General features: G+C 31.4%; 1 protein-coding gene across 2 annotated transcripts in view; it reads left to right on the top strand.

Annotated features, from left to right (window-relative positions):
- The window catches only part of PCDH15 (protocadherin related 15), a 730,119-nt gene that overhangs the window by 611,664 nt on the left and 94,915 nt on the right, over positions 1-23,540 (top strand). For both annotated transcript variants that reach the window (XM_039871826.1, XM_039871827.1), the window contains exons 24-25: positions 9,546-9,655; positions 13,120-13,260. In XM_039871826.1, coding sequence (XP_039727760.1) covers positions 9,546-9,655; positions 13,120-13,260 — 251 coding nt within the window. The remainder of the gene's footprint in view (positions 1-9,545; positions 9,656-13,119; positions 13,261-23,540) is intronic.

The raw sequence follows: 23,540 nt of genomic DNA, 5'->3' as shown, positions 1-23,540 counted from the left end.
TTGGATAGCTGTGAAAGTTGAAAAGTCAGTTCTTATGCTGAGATTATTATTACTAATTATTACTCTATTTATTCTTTTAAATTATTTTCTATGCACTTTTCTCTCAGTCTTCATCAATTTTAGCATCTGCTCCCTCTTTTAAGTAGTATGACAGTGTAGGGAAGGAAAAATAATTTTCCCTGTACCCTTCTGAGTTCTTAGCTGAGACTCTAATAAAAAAACATATTAACAAGAGAAAAACAAACACAAATTTATTAACATGTATACTTTATGTATACATGGGAGATACCTAGGAAAAATGAGTAACTCAAAGAGGTGGCTTTAGAATTCAGGATTAAATATTATCTTAATAGGGTAAGGGAAAGGGGGCATATAAACTTCTTAGAAGAGTAAATAGCTTTTGGAAAGATAAATGTGTTCTTAGATGAGTAGATGGGAGATATGATAGTTTGTGAAAAAGTTTGTCTGGGTGTCGTGTTCACTTCTAGTCTGCTCTCCTGTGATCTTTCTTTTCTAGCTGATGTAGATCCTAGGGAGAAAGAATCTATGACAAATGAGTTCCTTTTGGAGGCTCTGTCTTTAGGTAGATAAGGAGAGTTAAGAGAAAACCTATCCCTAAATGCACTGTTTTGTAAGTGCCTACAGCTTAAAATAATCAATATACCAAAGTGGCATATTTTGAGGTGGCGTGTCCTAAACTTCTGTTGTATTTTAGGGTGGTATATTCTGCTACTCTTCAATTAAAATTGAGCTAAACTCTTTAGTTAAGACAGAAGTGACAAGTATTGCTTTCCTATTAATTATTAGAAGGTATCTTGACAAGGATTGGGCTTAGTGGGAAAGAGAACTCTCTATACCTTGTAGTGTCTACCACTGACGTGGAGGAAAAGAGTGATAGCAACCATGTAGTTGCTGATCTGAGAAAAATATTAATTGGAGTTTCTCATGCTAGTTTAAAATATCTTATGACATATGGCACTCTTCTATACTGTAATAATGTTTCAATAATGGTATACTATAACCCTCAAGATTTTCTCATTTATTTTTTGTCTCCACATACATTAATATATATTAAATCTATTCAATTTATTTTCATTATAACATATCAATAGGTATTAATACCTATTTTAATATATATTAAAGTTCTATATTAATATCTTTTAAATTTCTTCATTTTTATTTTCCCTCAAACTCTTTTTATAAATGTTTATGAATACTTTGAATTTAATTAATGCATTTTGAAATACTAATACTACTTTTTAACTTTAATCTCCTAATGTCCTGTGTTAGTGCCAATCTGTCCACTAACAGTTAGATATCAAAATGAGATTTAACAAGCAAATATTTTTTTAAGTGATATTCCTGTGTGAGAGAAATGATGAGGAAGTAGAGTAAGGCTAGGAAACTCTTCAAACCACATGCCTTCTGACCCCAAGTGAAAAAGAGAGAGAGAGAACAATTCCAGACTGCTATGTCTTTTAAGTGATTACTCTGTCATTTAAGTGTCATTTAAGTGATTACTCTGTCATTTGCATGATGATCAGGGAGTCCTCAATTCATAGCGAGATGGAGTGTGTCTTCCAGGAAGGGATCTACCTTAGCATCTCTACTTTTCTCCTTCATTATATGTAAGCAGCCCTTAGGAAGCATGACCTTTACATAAACACAGTGATAGACTTCAGAGGACCTCAAAAGGGACCTTGGATCAATGTGCTTCATATAGTTGGAGATTTGTGAGGCACACTCTCATTGCTACCATATGTCCCTATCTGATGAGAGGTTTTCAGTCAATTATCCATTTAGATCTCTTGGAAAATAGTTGTACTGTCATAATCAGAAAATACATTTTATATACCTTTCATTTAATCCAAACAGAAATATCAAATTCTAACAGTGATTCAAACACTCAAATACATAACATTATTTTATAATAAAGGGACTCTTGTAGGTCGAGTTAGCATTAGGAAGAATGACAATTGTTCTACTTCTCAGGATAATGGACTAAGACTTATACACACTGGGATTCACTTGTCATCTATTTTAAAGGTAAATATCGTGGAAAGGTCAATACATCTGAAATAGATCATAGAATCTAAATGTGAATATCGATTTTGAATGAGAAATGCAGTATCACACACAATTTACCAAAAATTTTATTAAAGACAGTTGTTTACAACTTTTCCAAACAAATGTGCTAGCAATATAAATATACCTTTAGTACTTATTTAAAATGGAAATGTATTAACATTGATTATCAAACTTTGCATGATTTAATGTCACCTTTATGTTCATTTTTAAGGATTCATATATTTTAAAATGCATTTTCTATAAAAACAAATTCAAAATTTTTATTTTTATATATAGAAAAGAGGCAAATGTACCTAACATTTTTATTAACCTCTTCAACAAGTTGATATTTTTCTAAAAGTTAGTATTATTCAAACTTAATGCATCATATCCAAAATAAGAATACTATCTATGTAAGTATCTTAATATGTTTTTAAAAATTCAAATCCCCTGAATGAAGAAAATAATCTTCTCAGTTCTCTATGAAAGTAAAAAATTCACCCTTTGCTCATTAATGAGAATTGGTCTTGTAACAAATGACAATGCAAAAATTTTATACAGTTTATATTTAAAAATATGTTTTTTCAATTGCTTTATATTGAAGAATAAAAAAGAGTTGATTTTGTAAAGAACTATAAAGGACTAACATTCTACCTCCTGATATGCAAAAACAGAGGAAAAGAATAATTTAAAATCCAGAAATTCGTGTTTATATACAATAAAACTGTAAACGATTTTATAACAATTGCCAAGTAAATGGTGAATGAGCAGTTCTAGTTAACATCTCATTATTCAAGATATTTAAAATTACCCTATACACTGAGGAACATTGCCATCATTCTTATATAAACCACACAAGTTTGGACTTATGGATTTTTAATCAGTAAGTACAATAGTTTGGGGAGAACTGTTGGTCTTGATTTTAAAGAATGAAAAAAAGCTATCTGTAAACTATTACTATAACATAAAATAAATTCACATACAGAAAGCATCACTTGTTTGCTAAGATTTTCTATTTTAATTTAGATTTATTGTCCAATATGAGAGATGACTTTACCTGAAAATAACCCTTTCTATCTTTTTAGGGTGCTACTAAAATCTTGCTACAAAGATAGTAAATGTTGCCTCTTTAACTATTGAAAAAGTAACCTTTTACAAATGATATTCCTAGATCTGACTCATGGACCTACTAAATCAGAATCTTTAAGTATGATCTTCCAAAATCTGAAAATTTTAATAAGTTCTTCGGCTAATTCTTATGGTTTTAAAGTTTAAGAACCAATAACTAAGAGAGAATAGAAAAACTCTACTGAGAACAATAAATGAAACAAACAAACACATAGACATCTTTAATTACAGGTATAGCTTTCATATAGTTTTCTGAACTTGAGGAATTGTTTATAACTCCAGGGCTTCAATTTTCTTGTCTTCAAGATGAGGACACTTCATAGATCTGAATAGAAGCAAAACTCTTAACAATAGTAAGCACACTTTGGAAAAGATGAAAAAAGCATGTCTAAGCATTTGATCCTTTATTAATTTTCTTATCTATAATCCATCTTAAGAATTCTGGGAGAGGTGGTATCCCTTTTCTGTTCTGTGTCTATTTGAAACTGTTTCTCTCAGTTAAATATGTAATGTTAAGTCACCCTGATAAATTTACTCCAAGGTTACAAATAATAGGAGTTCTAGTTGTTTTTTTTTTCTTTCCATTTTCATTAAATTCCCTCATAGTAGATATAAAAACAGTTTCTTAATTGGTACAGATTTGCAAATATATTGAATGTTAACATGTCAAAATAAATTAGATTTTTCTCAGTAGAAGGAAAGTAATAGAGCCAGATTGAATCTCAGTGTAGTTTTATAGCATCTATGTACAAACACTTTTATATACTAAACCACATGGCATTTAAAATAATCAGAAGCTTTATGTGACACATATAACATTTACTTTTATTGTTACTTCACGAACCCAACAATGAAGTTGATTTTAAATTGTAGAATAATTGTTTCATTTTTGTAAAATGTAAAAACTGGGTTTAACATTTGAAAATTACAAAGTTATTTTAGTACTGTCATTATTCAGATGACAAAGATGTTAAAAAGTATTTAATTGAGAGATTTATTGAAGTCTATATTTTCAAAATATAATCAATTTGAAATGTTAAACAGATATCTATGAATTCGTTTATACATCCATGATAAAATTCTGTGGTAGTTTTTTATATATAAATTCTGTAGCAGTTAACTTTCCTGGGTTGTACTTTATCTGCAAAGATTTATTTCTAAACAAAAGACTTAGTCATTTTGATCAATTTTCTTCTTACTAAAATGCAGCTGTTTGTGGTGAATCCTTACAATGTTATATGATTCAGCAATAAAAAGTATCAAGCCAGATAAAGCTATAGGGGAAAATAAGATATATTGTTTAAAAAAGGAGCCAGTCCAAAAATACTACATACTATATGATTTAAACTGTTACATTCTGGAAAAGACAAAAGTATACAAACAGTAAAAAGATCAGTGGTGGTGGATTCAGGAGATGGAAAGGATGAATAGATGAAGAACAGGAGATGTTTTTTGATCTCAAAACTACCTAGTATGATACTGTAATGGTGGACATATGACATTTACGTGTGTTCTAACATAGTAGTATATACAATACAAATAACAAAGCTCATGTAAAATGTGGACTTCAGTTAATAATGTATCAATACTGGTTCATCAGTTATACCAAATGGACCATATTAATGCAAGATATTAATAATAAGGGAAACTGGAGGTAACTGATACACATGGAGCTCTATACTTTGCTCAATTTTTATTTAAACCTCAAACCACTCTAAAAAACAAAGTTCATTAATCTTTAAAAACATACAACTGTTCTACATGTGAAATTTAGGGATTGTGAGGACGGTGCAAATAGTAAGATGATGAACTAATAAAATTTAAATTTGATATCTATTAAAACTGAGAGTTTTTTAACTTAATTTTTAGCTAGCCTTCATTTAAGTATTAATTTAGATAACTTTGAAATTTCAGTCAAAATTTGTGGGATTTGTTTAAAATGGCCAATAAAGCCCAAAGTGTTGTTCTTGGGGGGGGAAAAAATAAGAGCTAGTGCTGACATCAGGTATATATGTAGGAACATGGGCATCAAACCCAACTTAGATAAGCCTTGAGAAAGAGCTTCTGGTGAAGACCTTTTTGGAAGGCATTTTTAAAATATGAAACCATCTGTTTCTCCAGTGTTCTAGGTCCATATCTGTTAAAGATATAACCATTTCCTCTAGCATGATCTTAGCAGTCCTATTCTGGATAGTGGGAATCCAGTTGACCTCTTGACTCTTAAGCTTCATCATGAAAGCTGTATAGTTCCATTACTGAACCTTATCTGTTTCAAGTGCTTCTTTTATTGTAAAAGTTTTTTCTCAATTATATCGATAGCAAATCTAGCTTTAAAAAGTAAAATTATTGCATTTCGGGCACTCAACAGCTACCTGTTTTGAATTAGGTATTAAAAAGTTAATTAGAAGAGGGTTAATTATAAAGTTGATGAATTATAACTGTATGAATTAATAGCAAGAGAAAGATGATTTTTTAAAAAGCCTTTTGAGATTTTGAGAAATGCTTTATTTGGCCATAATTTTTGGCTTCTGAACTTAATCAATAGATTTTGATTGTACTCAACAGAAAGAAAAGAGGAAATGATAAATCACATTATGTCAGACTCAGAATGGTAGACCTGGAAAATACCTTTCAGATAGTTTTCTAAGACTTATAAATTGGCAGTCAGCTCATAGATCAAGCCCATAGATCAAACCAAGTCAGACGATGCTTTAAAAAGAAAACTTCCATTGCTCATCAAATGTAAAAGTTTATGGAATTCACACAAAATTTGAATTTACTCTCCACTTTAAAATCATGCCGGACTTGCATTATTGCATAGTAGTTACCCTTATTAAATAGAGCATGCAGCGTTCAATTCTTTACTTCACCACTTTCCCTATTAATTTATGTTCAGTTCATTTTATTCAATTTTGTTATCTTTCTAATCTCTCTGGTATCTGATTTTATGGATCTTGACTTCTTCTTGCTTCATTTTGTATTTAAATTATACGTAACTCCAAAGGGAATATGTAATTTGCCCCAATCATGTAATTGGTACTTGCCAGGGCATAAAACAAAATAAAATACGTCCTGCCTGGCAATAAATAAAAAAGAATTAAAATTTTGTAATTTAATGCTCATTATCATGGAGGTTCATTTAATTCTAGCCTGGAGAAAATTGCATTTTTATGGTGTGTTTTGATTCTGGTAGGAAGAAGTGTGTTGGAACAATTAAGACAAAGGTTAATGAGGAAATATTTTGTCTAGAAGTAAATCTGTTTTAAACATTTACTAACAAATAGAATTTTAAATGCTTTTAGTGATATGAATTGGATTTAAATTCTTTCTTAAATTATACCAGTTAATTTGTCCGATATTAATAATTTCTATCCAGATTGTACAAAAATACACACAAAATATTATTTTTAAAGTTTGAAATAAAAAATGGCATCTTTCTATGTTAAAGCTGAAAGTGCATTAGCTGCAGTACTTTATAAAGATCAATAAACTATGGAAAACACAAAATTTAGCTCTTATCTCACATAATAACAAGACAGACAAGTAAACAATTTAAGCAATGTCTAATTCTACAAAAAAGAAATTTAGTTTATGAAAATTATTCCAGAATATGCTAACATATGTTTTTTTGTATTGCACTTAAGTTGCATGCAATTTGATCTGTCATAAATTAATAATTCATTGCTCTTATTATTGAAGCCATGTATATTAGCTATCTATTGCAGCATAATAATATTAGCACAAACATAGTAAATTAAAACAACAGATATATCATCTTGAAGTTTCTGTAGGTTAGAAATTAGTCACCTATGTTCTCTGTTTCATAGTCTAATACAGGTTTGAAATGAGGTGTTGACCACTGCTAGGGGCTCATTTGAGAGCTGACTAGAGAAGGATACACTTTCAAGCTCATGTGGTTTTGGGTAGGATATTGGACTGCAGGCCTCCATTACTTGTGGGATATTGGACTGAGAGCCTCAGTTCCTCATTGACTATTGGTCAGACATCACCTTCAATATCTCGTCATGTGGACGATTCCATGTATTCACTTCATTAAATCCAGCAAAAGAAATAGAGTCTACTAGAAAAAATGAAGTTATAAGCTATAATCATATGTTAGATAATCACAGAGGTGACATTCCATCTACTGTACCAATTTCTATTGGTTAGAAACAAGTCACTCTATGGCCCTCATGCAAGAGGAGAGGAACACTCAAGGGTTTGAATACCAGCAGGGGAAGATTATTGAGGGCCTTTTTAAAGACTTGTGTTTGCATAGCTCTCTAATTTTAACCCTTTTCAGGTTTTTATTTCACAATCACCTGGTCAACCACTAAGCAATGTGACAAACAGCATATTGTCTTAATGTCTCTTTATAATCTAAAATGTCATTCATTGTACCTATTTATAAGCAAAGCAGTCCATCACAAGCTACCTTAGTATCACTTTTATAAGTGCCTTCCTTTTCATGGTAGACTACTATTATTTTTTGTTCAAAGTTAACAAAATTATGCTTTGTTCGGTATGCTGACACTATGACAATGACTAAATAAATTTCTTATAGAATATAATTGTGTTATCTCGGATACCTTAAGAAGTTTCTACACATGTTTTTCATAAATTATTTTGGACTCTTTGATTGGAAGTGATAGAAATCTTAGATAAAGGCAAAGTAAAAGAGAATTTATTTTTTTTTCCATAAATGACATGATGAGTTTACCTAGCTTGAAGTATAGCAGCATTTAAAGTATTAGTCAAAGTATAGGAGATCTATTTTCGACCTTAAGTTATTTCATTTGTGTTGGTATTATTATCAATAAAAACCTACTAATAGGGTAAAAACATTAAAATCCTAGATCAAAAAACAACCAGAAACCAAAAAACCAAATAAATATCTCCGCCCTCCAATAGTTTGACATTAAAATTCTGGGCATGATTTTCATTGGCTTTGTATGAGAAATTTATCACACATGAACACTGAGCAAAGGGGATAAAGAGTCCTCTTCGGCCAGAGATAGGTAACGTGTCTATCCATACATCCTAGACATTGGGTCAGTCCTACCCAAACCAATTAGACTGAGAATAGAGGAGGTATGATTATCTAAGCAATATCTGAATACTGTTAACAAAAGAAGACAGAAATGATAAAGAGAGTAAATTAAGTTATATTTATTGACCATATAGTTAATATATGGACCACCATTAGGTGCTGGAGCATCTATAAATAAGATAGATCACTTTACACTTAAGCAATCATATATATAGACTATAGCACCAAAGAACATAGCAATTTGGACAAGATGTTTATGAAAGGTTATATGTAATTAATTTTCCTGTCTATATTTGTGTCTCAGTATTTGTTGTAAAAGGTTTCAATGAAGGCATGATATAATTGCCCAGTGCAATCTAAGAGAACTGAGAAAATGAAGATAAAAGTGAAGGGTAGTATTAGAAAAGTAAGTATTAAAAGAAAAAGACCATGTGAAAAATAACAATAGGATTAATCTTATCAGTTTGGAAAAAGTAGCTAAAGAGTTTTAGAAATCATATAAGTTAGATAGGTTGACTAGACTAGAAAAAGGCTCAGGGACATTGTTAAAATTTTGTGTTTAGTAACCTTCTAAATCTATTGAAGCTGGATAATATAAATACCTATGAATTATAAAAGTAAGATTATTTGCATTCATTTTTGAATATGAAGTTATGATAGCCAGTGACCAATATTATATAATGAAATTGAGATTTTGAGATTGAAATAATGTGTTATTAAAAATATATTTTTGAAATTAAGTAAATAGCATGGCATTGGGTACATAATGTAGCTACAATTAAGTAAAAAAGTGAATTTGAAATAAATATGAATTTTGTGATGCCAGCTATTCAAATACTTTTAGTATAGTTAGAGCTTTATGGTAAAGCATAAGTAAGGACTAGAAAGAAACATTTGGAAGCCATGTACTTAAATATGACAACATCAGCTACACAATAGCAACTTTAACAAGTTGAGGTAGCAAATTGTATCCATCTGTTGCTTTCATTCCAGAAGGGGCTTTAGAGACAAGTAAAAAGTTTTGTATGATATTTGGCAGATAATAAAGTAGTAGAGTAGTGTGTTGCATTTTAAATTAAAAACAATACAGGTGACAAGATATTCTTAAAGGAGTATTTGCATGATTTTGAACATAGTTTTTTAGGACTGGAGTCTTAATGAAGTATATCTTTAAAACCTTCAGAAAATACTGTTATTCAAATAAGAACACACATAAAGTAACACATTTTATTATTAAACTCAGCATTCCATCATGGCAAAATGGACAATAAAAAATTACTAATTTTCTCTAAACCTGCAGGCCTCCTCCAGTAAGTGAACTTGCAACCAGAGAGACTACAGTTGGTGTAATTTCTGCTGCAGCCATCAATCAGAGTATTGTGTATTCCATTGTTTCAGGAAATGAAGAGGGTGAGTAGATGTTTAGTCAGTTGGTATTTTCACCATAAACTAGTCAACTTGGATTTGAAATTAATTTCAGGTTGAGTTATTGTTTACTCTATATTTCTAACAAAAATGTGTCTAACAAATATAATTAGTAACTATGTGCTGAATCTGACTAAAAATTCAGTTATAATTACCCCCTAAGAAATACTAAATATTCAATTCTGGAAGCCTTCTCTTCCTCATATAGGGATATTTTAATGACATTTCTTCAAAATGAATGCATCATATTTTCATCTTTTAGTCATAATTATTACCTTATAGGAATCTCTTTTCACTGTTCTGTACCATCCAAGACCTATATTCCATGTTTACCTTAGATAAACCTGAGGAAACTTTAAATCATAATTATGAATGTCCAAAGAGCCACGTCCATTATAAAAGTTAAATTAGTTAAACAGTTAAATTAAAAAAAGTCAAACAGTTAAATTAGACACACAATTAGCAACTGTAAGTAAATCATTTAAGTTTTGTCTACTTATTATGGTTCACTGAGAATAAAATGGTTTGTGAGCCTCTAGAAATAAATCCAGAGCTAAGTCCTTCTCACGCATTCTTTGTTTCACCTATTATCTACAGCTTAGTTGTCCTCAGTTTTTCCCTTTTGATAAGCTGAATGGCCTAGCATAATATTGGTAGTCAACAAATAGTTAATATATTTTTATTAAATATGTGATAAATGAATGAATGTTAATTCTGTTAAAGGACTTTGCAAAGAAATTATAAAGGCCTTTTTCAAGTATTTCAACAATCAACCATTATAAGAAATTGCTGCCCCTGACGCAAGAGTTCAACATCATACTTTTCTTATTGCTTTCTTTGTTTCTACTGTGCTACTGTGCTTCCTCTCTAAAGATTACTAAACATCCTTTTTCCTTAGACTTCCAACATCTGACTGAATTTGTGATTTCTCAATCTGTTCTGATACGTTTTTTACTGGTACTTTTTTTAGTGGTAAGAGAATACAAGAAGAGAAGGTTTTTATTTCAAATAAACAGATACTATATATAACAGAAAACTGAAGGCAGCTAGGATGGGATGTGATCAACTCCTTTTTGACTATGTTGAATTTAAGATATGTGCCTCATCAAAGTAAAAATATCCAGGAAGCAAATGAAGAATCTAACTGTGCTCAAACTATACAGTTTTAAAATTTTTCCATTAATATGAGGCAATATAACACTAGGGATTGAGACCTGATTATGGAGCCAGACTGCCTGGACTTGAATCTTTGCATACCTATAACCTTGAGCAAGTTAACCATTCCTCAGCTTCCTTTATGTAATATGAATAAAACACTACTTACTCCAAGATTTTTGAGTAAATTATGTAAAGTATTTAGAATGCCATGCATCATGTTAACTGCTATATATAAATGTCTACCCTTGGTTGAAATAAAAAAGATATTCTAGTCCAAATGATCACAAACACTATTATTTTCTGAGTCATGTGCCATGAAAGGTGGAAGCAAACGTAACTCACAAAGAACGGAGGACTTTAAACAATCTATTCTTAAGAAGCAGGCTTCAAAGGCAAGTTCCTAATCCTTAAAATACAACTATTTATAATACAATTATGAATGGTCAAACTTCTCTGAGCTTAACTGTAATTCAACAGATGTAGTTTCCTAATCGATGGACAATACTTTGATACATAGTAAACCACCTCACATCTTTCATCAAGAAAAAACATTAAATCTGAATAATAAAGACATCACCCAATGAATTAGGACAGTAGGTTTTCTTTAAATATTTATTTGAGTAAAGTGGCACCTACTCAGAAATCTTTTATTTTATTTTTTTAAACCTATCATGCCATGAATTAATAGAGAATGGGCTCCAGCAGCTCAGGCTTCTTTCCATTCATTGTCACAAAGTGTGCTTCTCTGGGTGGAGCAGGCTGGCACATCAGTTGAACACAGGTGCCTTTCTCTTTGACTTCCTTCTTTTTTTGATTATTTTCCTTCACACATTTCAGGAAGCAATCTCCACTCTTAGAGTGCTTGGTATGCTCAATACGTACATTAATTCTCTTGGCAAGACTCTTGCTTTTAAGTTGTTTGTTTGCATCAATGCCAACTGCATGCTGGATAACATTGTAAATTCTTCCAGTTTTTCCATGATAACATTTGTGGGGCATCTTTTTTGAACAGTGCCCATTCCCTTGATGTCTACAATATCACCTTTCTTGTAGATTCGCAGGTATGTGGCCGAAAGGAACAATTCCATGTTTTCTGAAAGGACTAGAGAACATATAGTGGGTGCTTTTTCTCTTTCCCTTTGTGTTGCTCATTTGAGTGAATTACTGGAAGATGGTGATTCTGACTGAAAGGCTATTCTGATGCTTTCTTTCTGGGATTCTATCAGTTCTCTTCTTCAAAGATATTACCCTCTTTCCCTCACAATGACTATTTTTTGCAATCAATTCATTTATTTATCAATTTATTCAACAAATATTTGTTAATTTACTTAACAAATGTTCATTGAGCATCTATTACATACCAAGTATTCTCCCAGCCATGAGGGCTAGAGCAATGAAAAAAATAGATCCTTGCCCTCACAGAATTTTACCATCCAATAAGAAGAGAAAGACAATAAAAATTATTAAACTGATAAATATATAACATTTGGGTAGTAATAAATGCTGTGGAGAAAACTGAAGTGAAGAAAAGATACCAGGAATGCAAGAAGTAGGATATTATAAAATATACCAATGCGCCCCGCACTTCACTCAATTATATATGAGCAAATTTATTTTTAAAAAATGAACATTTAAAATAATAAATCATGTTTTTGAAATAACCAACATATAAATTTATCTGTTTTTTCCTCAAGTGTTCATAGCAGAATATACAGGATAATAAGATGCATTACATCATAAAAAGTATAATAATCTAATAAGATTATAAAGTACCATACTTTGTTGTACAATAAACCACCTCACATCTTTCAGCAAGAAAAAACACTAAATCTGAGTAATAAAGACATCACCCAATGAGTTAGGATAGTAGGTTTTCTTTAAATATTTATTTGGGGAAAGGGGCACCTACTCAGAGGTACTCATACAACAAAATTGTATGAGTTTCTTTAAAACAGAATTTCTGAAGGTTTTTCATACAGTAGAGGGCCATCTGAATCCATGGTGAGAAGTATAATATGCATTGCTCTTAAATGTAATTTCTTACAGAAACATTAATTTTAAGGAGAATCTCAAAAAAAAAAAAAAGAACACTGGAATTTCAAGGCATGCACTTAGGATAACACTGATGTTGATCATTTCTGGAACATAGTTTCCAAAAGCCATCATCTTATTACTTTTATGCATTACCCTTATTATAAATAGGTGTTTTTTAAATCACAGTGCCTTTTAAAGAGAATTATTTTTCCTTGTAGTATAAAGAAAATGACCAAGAAATCATATTTTAATTCCAGATAAGTTTGGAATTAATAACATCACGGGTGTTATCTATGTGAATGCCCCTTTGGACTATGAAACAAGGACAAGTTATGTGCTTCGAGTCCAAGCTGACTCCCTGGAAGTGGTCCTCGCCAATCTCCGAGTTCCTTCGAAAAGTAAGTTACGTTATTTAAGGGTTTTTCAATAAATCAATGGTGTTCTGCTCATCGCCTAAAGAAATACATATGTCTAAAAGTTCTCAATGAAGAATGTAAGAAGATCATGAACACTCAGAGATGTTTTCCCATTTATTTTAATTTTTGATAGCTGGCAACGCTGAGAGGATTTCATATTCCTGAAATGTCAAGACATTAACACACTATTTCCAGACTTTTTTTGTAATCTTGTAGAACACCGTCATTATTTGAGTATGTTAGATAATAAACTTTATTCTTATTCTGCTGTGAGGTACGGGCTAACTCTCTGGGATGTAGTATATTGTTAATGAGTGGATGACTGCTAGACATTCCCTGAATTGTACAGTTTCTGGTACTTATATCTTTTCTTAGAAATGAGGAAAACACATGTTAAAATTAGTGACTAACACTTATCAACATGTATATGTCGCATTATATTTAATTCACTCCCATTTCTAGGAAATGAAAATCATTACCTTCACTTTACAAAGACATGATAAGAAAAGGTTAAATGATTTTCTAAAAATGACACTTGTCAGTAAATGAAAAGTTGAAGATTCAGTCTCAGTTTTTAACTCTAAAATCTTTCTTCAACATTTCAGTTTGATATACTTTAACCACACTGAAAAGCAAGTAAAAGCCAATTTCTGAAGTGGGCCAGCACAGATTCTGTGAGATATTACCAATAATGGGATAAACGCTATCTTTTTTCCATTCGTTGAGGTAATACTCCTTTGCACTTAAGCAATCCATTTTTTTTTTTTTTAACAATCACACCAACTTTTTTAGAATCTAGGAGAACTAAGAAAGCCAAATTTACTTTAACCATTAGTAGAATAGAGGCTCAGAGAAAGCATGAAGTGGGAAACAGGATCTGAAACATTTACCTTTTACTCTGGGGTCCATTCCTGGACATCCTATCACAACACTACATCAATCAGCATTTTTAGAAGGGGCAAAAGGAAAAAGAAGAGAGCCAGAGCAAGTGTCCACATGCATGTGAGTGCCACGGGAAGAGAAAGGAGAGTAAGGTGGGAGTAAACGGCAGAAGAGGAATTGTAAAATTTCCCATCTCAGGTCAATTGATGATCATTAAAAATAAATCTCTCTTTTCCTTTACTTCAAATCTCACTTGCTGATCTAGCGTTGAAGGTTGCATAGGTACAATAAAATCTGTTGAAAAAAATCAGATTATACACAGTGCGCCTTTAGAATTAAAGGGATTAAGTTGTCTTGCATGATTAAACAACACTTGCATAATTAAATTGTTTAAAAATAACACACCAGTTCTTTGAGTTTTTAAAATCTTTAAACTTCAGGCATTTATATTTTTTATAAAATCTAAGGCATCAAAAGGTTAGGGTAGATCTAATTTACATTATGTAAACTCCCTTATTGCAAATAAAAATAAATGTAAAAGTTCATCAAAAACTATATTTGTCACCTTCCTTTGAAACAAATGAGTAGTTAAATTTAAAAAGAAAATTTTGGTAAATATTAGGTTGTAGAACTTGGTATTTTTTACAAAATAGCTCTGATTTCTAGGAATCAAAATATATATAGTTCTCATATATGAATATAACACAACTAGCTCTCATGACTGTAATTTGAGTGTAAATCTAAGGATAATAACAATTTACCTAATGCACACATGTAGGCTTTTATGTGCCCCATTATGTATGTAGAGGAGAGACAGAATAGCAAATACATGAATTATCCTCTCAGAAATTCAAGAATCCTAAACCCTAAATATTAGTTTAATGCCTGATTCTTGAATATTGTTACTAACATTTCATGACTAACCTTTGCCTCTTCAATGTGAAATACAGATTTGTGTTTCTAACACAGTTTTATTTATTAATGACTGTTAATGGCCTATAATCAATTCCTAATCCGTTAGCTATGCAAATAAGATCATTATGTAAATTGAGGTTAATTAATTAATTGTTTAAAAGTTCATCCTTTCTTCAGAATTAGCTGCCCTATGGTATTTAGCTCTACCACATATCGTATGAATAAAGATAATAAACAGAATAAATTCAATTCATTAAAGAAGTATTATTGTGATGCCTTACCAAGAAGTTATTAATGAAGTCATTTGCAAAATGAGTTTTACAACTATGCTGTAAGTGAATTTAATATTTAAATAAAAATTAATAATTAAAATAGAAAAATTTAGAACTCATTTCCAAAATTTGACATCAGCAGAATTTAAAACACTTTAATATTTTAATACAGAACATCTTAAATATAAATAAAATTACAGATACTGTTACACTGAACTTCCACATATTAACTATCCAGCTTCAACATTATTGAGTCCTGGGAAATCATTTTTTCTATACTTCCAATTGCTCCCTCATTCCATTATTTTGAAGCAGAGCAGAGACAATATTTCATCTGTAAATATTTTAATATGTATCTCTTAAATATAAGGACTCTTAAAACTTAATTACAATACATTTGTTACTTGTCCCAAATTAACAAAAATTCTTTAATATCAACAAGTATCCTGTCATATTTATATTAAAATTTTATTCACATCAGAATTTAAATAAGGTCCATATATTGCAATTGGTCAGTAGGTCTTTTAAGTCTTTTTTAATCTATAGGCTTCAGCACTGTCACTTCTTTTTATTCACCTTGTTCAAAAAACCAGATTTCTGAAGTCTAGATATTGATGACTATATGTTCAGTGGCTCATTTCATATTTTTCTCTGTCTTCTCTATTTCTTATAAATCAGTAGTTAGATCTGGAGTCCTGATTAGATCCAGGTTTTTGTTGTTGTTGTTTTTAGAAATAAATCATAAGTCCTCCTTATCCTACTTTCCAAGACCCTTTGTAGTTGCCTGAAACCTCAGATAATACTTACCCCTGAATGTACTATGTTCTTTTCCTATACATCTATATCTCTGATAAAGTTTAATTCATAAATTAGCACAGTAAGAGAGTAATAAGAAAAACTAATAATAAAAAGAACAATTATAACAATATAATAAAACTTATGTGACTGTGGTTACTCATTTCAGGAGATCTCTTGCTGATGCCTTCATATAGCCTCAGTGTTTTCTGGTGCAACACATTGCTGTCAATTGGAACACATTTTCGGTTCATGTCTTCTGCCCACAAATGTAATGTCTTTCCCATCTTAACTAAACATTTGTCCTGCACTGTGGCCGTAACTTTCAGTTTGAGGTGCAACATAGCAAAACTAAGACAAATTTCTTTCTCCTTCTTCACAATTTCATGGATAGGAGATTTGTTCTTACTGTAGATTTTAGCATACAGTTTGTTTTCTTTCATTATGAAGTGGGGAACTTTTACTTTTTTACTTAAAGGAAGCACTTTATGGCTTCTCTTTGGCATATCTAATTTGCTAGCATCACTACTCTTGCACTCTGGGGCCATCATTAATTAAAAAAGGGTAACTTGAACACAAGCACCACAATACTAGGGAGGTTGATCTGAAAACCCAGAGGGCTACTAAGTGACTAATGTGTAGAGAGTGAATCAGTGTGGAAACACTGCACGAAGGTTTGATTCACGTCCTAAGTGGGATAGAAGAGAGATTTTTATCATGCTACTCAGAACAGCGTGCAATTTGAAACTTATGAATTGTTAATTGAATTACTTATATCTGAAATTTTTCATGTCATATTTTCAGATGATGATAACTGAAACCATGAAAAGTGAAACCGGAGATAAGGGGGGACTAGTGTATGCACTGTTTCTTTAAGGGGGTACATCAAATCCCTTTGACTCTCCTTTTGTGATAATAGCATCCACCAATAGTCATTTCCTACCTATTAATTCCTTTCATTTATACTGTGTTTATTTACTAAAATATTTCTATAAAAAAGAACTTCTCCATATCAAATAATTGGTAACCCTGAGGTCCTGCTCCCATAGTAAAGGTAGGGAAAAAAAGTATGTTTCTTTCTTTTAAGTCACTGGACTTCAAAATAATAAGTTGATTCACTTTCATACTCCAAATGTGACTACTGAGATATAGATTTGGTTTTATGAGCAATCTAGATTCTGAGGTTGTAGTTTAAAAGGAGAAAGAGACAATATGCAAACAAAAGGGTGGGCTGGACTCCAGTAGGTAAACAAATGGATGTGACTGTGCTCCAATAAAATTTTACTTACTAAAACAAGCGTGGGCCACACTTGACCAAGGGACTGTAGTTTGCTGACTCTTGTTCTTATTCTTACTTTTACTTTATATAATATGCTTAGAATCCTTTTTTATTTTCTCTTGGCTATTTTTGTATATTTTCTACTGTGAGCAATGCTTCTGCTTCACCTCTACCTTTCCTGCACATCTAATTTGAAGTAACATTGTTTTATCACTGTTAATATTGATAATATAATCAGTCATATAGTTATTTGTATCTTGTGCTCTAGTAGACTCCTCAGAGCAGGCTCATGGGATCAGCATTTGCTATGTTCGTATGCATTATTTAGAGTTTATTGGAGGCCCTTATAATTGAATCTGTTTGGCTAGATATTTTATATGAGCCTTGACTCATATTTTTTTTCTTTGACTTAAATATATAACCCCATTTTCTTCTACAAAGCATTAAGGTCAAAAAGTATAACTATAAACTGGTTTCCTTTTTCAATGAGTGTTGGATTTATTTCTAGTTTTCAAAGAGTTTACATTTTTTAAAGTCCAATAATTTATTTACTATACCTACCTGTTGGCTATGCTGAGTCATTTTCTGCATAAATATGATATATCCATTCAAGTACTATTTCAGGAAAGTTTCCTTGAATTCTATATTTTATGATTTTCTCTGTTTTCTTAATTTGTTTTTCATCTTAGGAGACTCTTATTATATAAGTGATGAATCTCTTTTTATATTACTTTCTGTCTAAACTAATTTATTCATTGCATTTAGATTTAAATTTTTTATTTATGATTTTTTTCTAATTCTGATGTGTTTTTTTTTTTTTATAACTTCTCTTTGTTAGATAAATTAGCTTGTTTCAAAACAGGAAGGTACAGTTTTTATCTTTTTTAAAAAATGACATCATTTTCTTACAGCCATTATTTTTCTTGCTATTTTCTTTTTACTTTGTGACTTTGACCATGATCCTTTTCCATCACTCATGACTAAATAAAATTAGCCTATTTATACTCTTAAAAAAGGAAGGTGTGCTAGGGTAGCTTTTCTAATTCACAGCTCTAGAATACCTGTTTTAGTTATTTTTGTAAAGTGTTCAAAATATATATCCTTTTACTTTTAGAAATCCACTTGCTTTTTTCTGCGCTCCCACTTTAATGGGAGAAATTTTCTTTTCTGTTTTTCTTTTTCTTTTTTGCCCTATTGTGTTTGTCCTGCTTAATTTATATTCTGCTCTCAGTATTTTCACCTTAGTGTGTGTGGACTTTTGTCCTGCTACTGCTTTCATATTAGCTTAGTAACTTTTCATTTTGTGCAGCTGGTCAACCTTGAGGTTCACTGGCTCCCACAACCAACAGAAATTCTTATTCTTCCCTGAACATCCTTAAAAGTATTTGTCATCATACTTGCTGATATAATAGAGATTTTGTTTATGTCATTTGTTTTTCACGACTATTCGCATTCTATGATTTGGAAGTTAGCTTATTGCTTTATTTAATTGTAGATGTTTTTTTGTGGAGTTTTGGTTTGATGCTATATTTTCCTACTTAAATAAATTTGATAGTGAGGAGGAGACCTAGAAGCAGGAGAATTTCCACAGAAATAACTATACAGGTTAATAATCTAGCCCTCTAAATGTCCATAGATCTTGATAAAAAATAAAAGAATCTTGGGCAGAAATGAAGGACTTTAATCACAACAAAAATACTAGCAGGTGTATCAGCATAGTGATCAGCATAGTGATGCAGCTCTCTAAGCCTCAAACTTCACAGGCAAATTGTAGGGCCAGATAAAACCTGCTCATGAGTGGAGTACACCACAAAAGAACTCTATACTTAGAGATTCTGCTGCTGTATAGCAAGCATAACCAAGTGTTTGTCAAATGGGAGATCAGGTAAATTGCTGGACTACGTGATACATTCCTACAAATAGTATCTCACTTTTCAGAACTGCCAGCTGCATAGCTATTCCTGTGTCCCAAGTGAAAAATGGTCAGGACATTGCCACTTTGGCACACTCAGAAAGATGTATAGAACTATAAAAGGCCCAAGGTTTACTGTCTCCAATATTTTAGTATCAAAATCTCGGTCTGTTTGTAATGAAGGAGGACACTGGAAGATTCAAATATTACATTGTCGCCTTGATAAATTTGCTCAGATATCTAAATGCAAACTTTAACCAAAGGATATTTGAAATATTTATTGAATCACTGGAATTGTTTCACAGTCGATGAGTTTGAAAGAATGGGAACTATGTAGCCTTCTGATTTTTCACACTGTGTTAGCTATTACTAAGTTTAGGATTAAGTTTTCACTGGACTGCATTTTTTTTTTATTATTCCAGGGCTTCTAGATATACTTTTTCCCTTTCCTAACTACTGGCTTTTATCTTTTAAACTCCATTAATCATATTTAGAAGTAGGGGGCAAAATAATAAATACATGATGAAGTGAATAAATGAATTGTGAATAAAATAGTCCAAGTTAACAGAAAGCATTTTTAAAGAGCAATTTTTCCAAAAGGCGAGGCGAGGGCGCAGCGAGGGAGAATGGCATGGATGATATAGGCTCTGTTCATCCCTCTGGCAGCCAAATCAAAGTTGTGACAGAAACAAAGAACACACGCCAAGGAAAATCATTTGGGATCTAGATGAACAAGCCATACAACTAGGGAGAAATCTAATAAATCATCTTCCAACGGCAGAAGGTAGGACGGGGCGAGAACGTGAGGCTGCCCCTACTGAGCAGCTGAGTGGGACGGAGGCTGCAGCAAAGGCAAAAATCAATTTGCTGAAGGAGAATACTCCAGTGCTGAAAGTGTCCCATGGATGATGTCTCTTTAAACACCAGTCTGACCCAAAGTATGTTCAACCATTTCACAAGAGTAATATTTAATTTGGAACTTTCCTCCCTATCTTACCAATTTTTTCTCCTCAGTTTCCAACTGCAGATGATGGCAATCTGAGTTAAAAAAGCTGCTTCTAGTAAACAGCAAGGAGATGATGAATAGAGAAAAAGGAAGTCTTTTATCTCTTCTCTAAAGGCAGTAGACTTTCCAAGAACACATTTTAGCTGAGAAAGGGAAAAAATTTACCATTAAATGAAATTTGAAATATTGACTGATATGTTGAATTAGAGAATCTTTTGTTTTTAAAACTTATCATGATCACAGTGCTTTCTATTAACTAGAACCACATTTTTAAGTACTCATGGGATTTCTTGAGCTTTCATTTGACAGCAGAAGAAAAGACTATCTCGAATCAGCAGAATATAGGAGATAGTAGAAAAGAAAAAAAAATAGACTTATGATTATATTTCATATGTCTATATTAAGCATACTGATATTTCAGTGTGGCTAGAAAGTAGAATATAGTCACAACATTTTTTATGAATTTAAACTCCATGAGGGCAGAATTTTCTGTCTATGTGTATTGATATATCCCAATAGCTTAAAATGCACAGCACATGAATATACTCAATAAAATTTTGTTCAGTGAATTAGTGAGTCTGGAAAATTAAGGCCAGATTATGAAGGGTTCGAATATCAGGCTAATAGTATGCAAATATGCAACATATATACCACCTATGCTTCCTATGCCATAGCAGACATCATTTTTTCATTGTCATGATTTAGGTAGTCATTACAACAGATGGAGCCAGTAAAATGTCTTAATTATGGGAATGTGTTTAGGAGCTGCCTCCCAGTGCTTGATATGACAGGGACTCTGAAGAGCTTTAGAGGATTCTCTCCCTCCAATATAGCTGGGAAGTGAGATTGATTTCTCAGTCCTTCACCACAAACCCTCTGGTCTTCCAGATTCTCAGTTTTTATTTTTCTTCTACTGGTCCCATTCTGTCAGATATCCATAATTTCTTCTTTGGCTCTCATGTTTTTTTGGCCCTCATTATTTTTGATCAAATAATTATCTTCATTCTATGAATGAAAGATAAATGTGAATGCATTAATGTTTTGAATATGTTATTTCAAAATTATGAATTCTCTTTTGTTCCTGTCTACGATCTCTGTCTCCCCAGACCAACTCAATCTCTCCTGGGTTCAGGACAGAATGTTATTGGTCCTGAAAAGTTGTCAAGGAACTTGTGTTCAGAAGAACTTTCACAGAAACATATCAATATTACTGCCACAAAATCATCCACATTCTTATATTTTTCTGTAGAACAAAAGCAATAATACGCATCTTTATAGCTCAGTTTGATTTATGGAGTGCTATAATTGAAGTGCAAGTTTTTTTTATGGTAATATGATAATTATCATTAAGTGTAGAAGAAAAAAACAATAGCTTTCTATAAATATGTCATTGTGTTTTGATCCAATAACTAACCTTTCAATCAGGAATAAAAGACAAGACAATTAAGACAAACCTTAAACTGATGATATAACAACTCAAATGCTATTGATTTTATTTTATGTTTTAGGATACAATGTGTAATACATTTCATTTTTCTTGGCTTTTCTAGTTCCAAACAGAAAGTCTGTGACAAATAATGCTAATGACTCCTTGCTCATGTTTAACTGACTTACAAAAGCATTCCTCGTATAACTTGAACAACAACATTGCAGAATGTTATGTTATTTTTTCAGTCCTAATATTCCAGGTATGTTCAAGGCCTTATATTTCTAATATAAATATATGGCCACAGTTTTAGAAACTCTATTCAAACTTTATTACTTTAAAACTTAGATATTACTTTATGAAAACTGATACCATAATGTCCTTTGTGATTTTTTTTCTCAAATATTCTAGGCGTCTTATATATACAGATAAGAAAATTACATTTTTAATAAAACAAATTTATCTCTCCAAGAAAATGATTCAATTGTGAAAAATAGCTTAGTTGAAAATGTAATTTTAAAATGGAATTTTATTAATACATTTGTGAATCCAAATGCATTGGAGTATTCTCAAAACTGATTTATTGAACAGGTGACAGTGATGTGTGATTTGCCTTTCTTAATTAGACTATAGAGTATAATATATATTTCTTCAAATGTAATATGAGGAAAATTATGTTTCATGAGGAAAACATTTTATATGGCTTCCATGTATAATTACAATTAAAATATTTAAGAATCAAGGAATTAATAAACTGGTTTTCATTAACTTATACTAAGAGTAAACAATGGGGCCAAAACTTAGGAGTTATATTTTTTTCCATTCTTAGGAACATCTGTTTAATTAATATAGTTAATAATTTAATTTTGTCTTAGCTGTTTTAGTCTGAATTTAATTTGAAATTCAAAATAGATATCATTCACTAGTTCACAGATATTTTTGCAACCTTATATTCTGTTTCTAGGACCAGTAATCATTTAATTGATAATAAAGCCCCAGAACTATGCAATTGGAAACTCCCATTTATTAAGAATTTTTTTTAATATTTCAATTATATGTGACATACAACATTATATTAGTTTTAGGTGTGCTACATAGTGATTAAACATTTACATAATTTTTGACTCGATCACCCTGATAAATCTAGTACCCCTCTGACACATACATAATTATTACAATATTAGTGACTATATTCCTTTTGCTCTACTTTGCATCCCCATAACTATTTTGTAACTACCAATTTGTACTTTTTGATCCCTTCCCTCCATTCACACATTTCCCCCAAAACTCCTCCCATCTGGCAATCATCAAAATGTTCTCTGTGTCTATGAACCTGTTTCTGTTTTGTTTGTTAATTATTATTTTATTTTTTAATTTCACATATAAGTGAAATCATATGGTATTTGTCTTTCACTGTCTGAGTTATTTTACTGAGCATAATACCCATTCATGGTAGAAAACTCCCATTTCAATAGAGGCAAACTATACCTTATTAAATATGTGGGAAAGAACCACATAGAAGGAAGGAATGTGAATAGGACAAATCTTCAGAAATTTCATTTTCTCAGCTTCAGTGGGATTCCCGATCTTGTTTTGCTTGCCATTTTCTAAGTCACTGTGCACATAAAACTATGCACAGAAGAGCTGAAACTCGTTAAATCAAACGCATTACAGAAATAGCAACATTTCCATAAATGGAAAACTGAAGCCATTTTTTTGTATAACGTAAGTATAAAATTAATTTTAACCATTAAAAATATGGAAGAAAATTATCA

Source organism: Pteropus medius, unplaced genomic scaffold (genome assembly GCF_902729225.1).
Source record: "Pteropus medius unplaced genomic scaffold, Ma_sr-lr_union100, whole genome shotgun sequence".
In the NCBI taxonomy this organism is placed as follows: domain Eukaryota; kingdom Metazoa; phylum Chordata; class Mammalia; order Chiroptera; family Pteropodidae; genus Pteropus; species Pteropus medius.
Note: the sequence above shows the minus strand (reverse complement) of the source record. Positions and strands in the feature narration are given on the sequence as shown.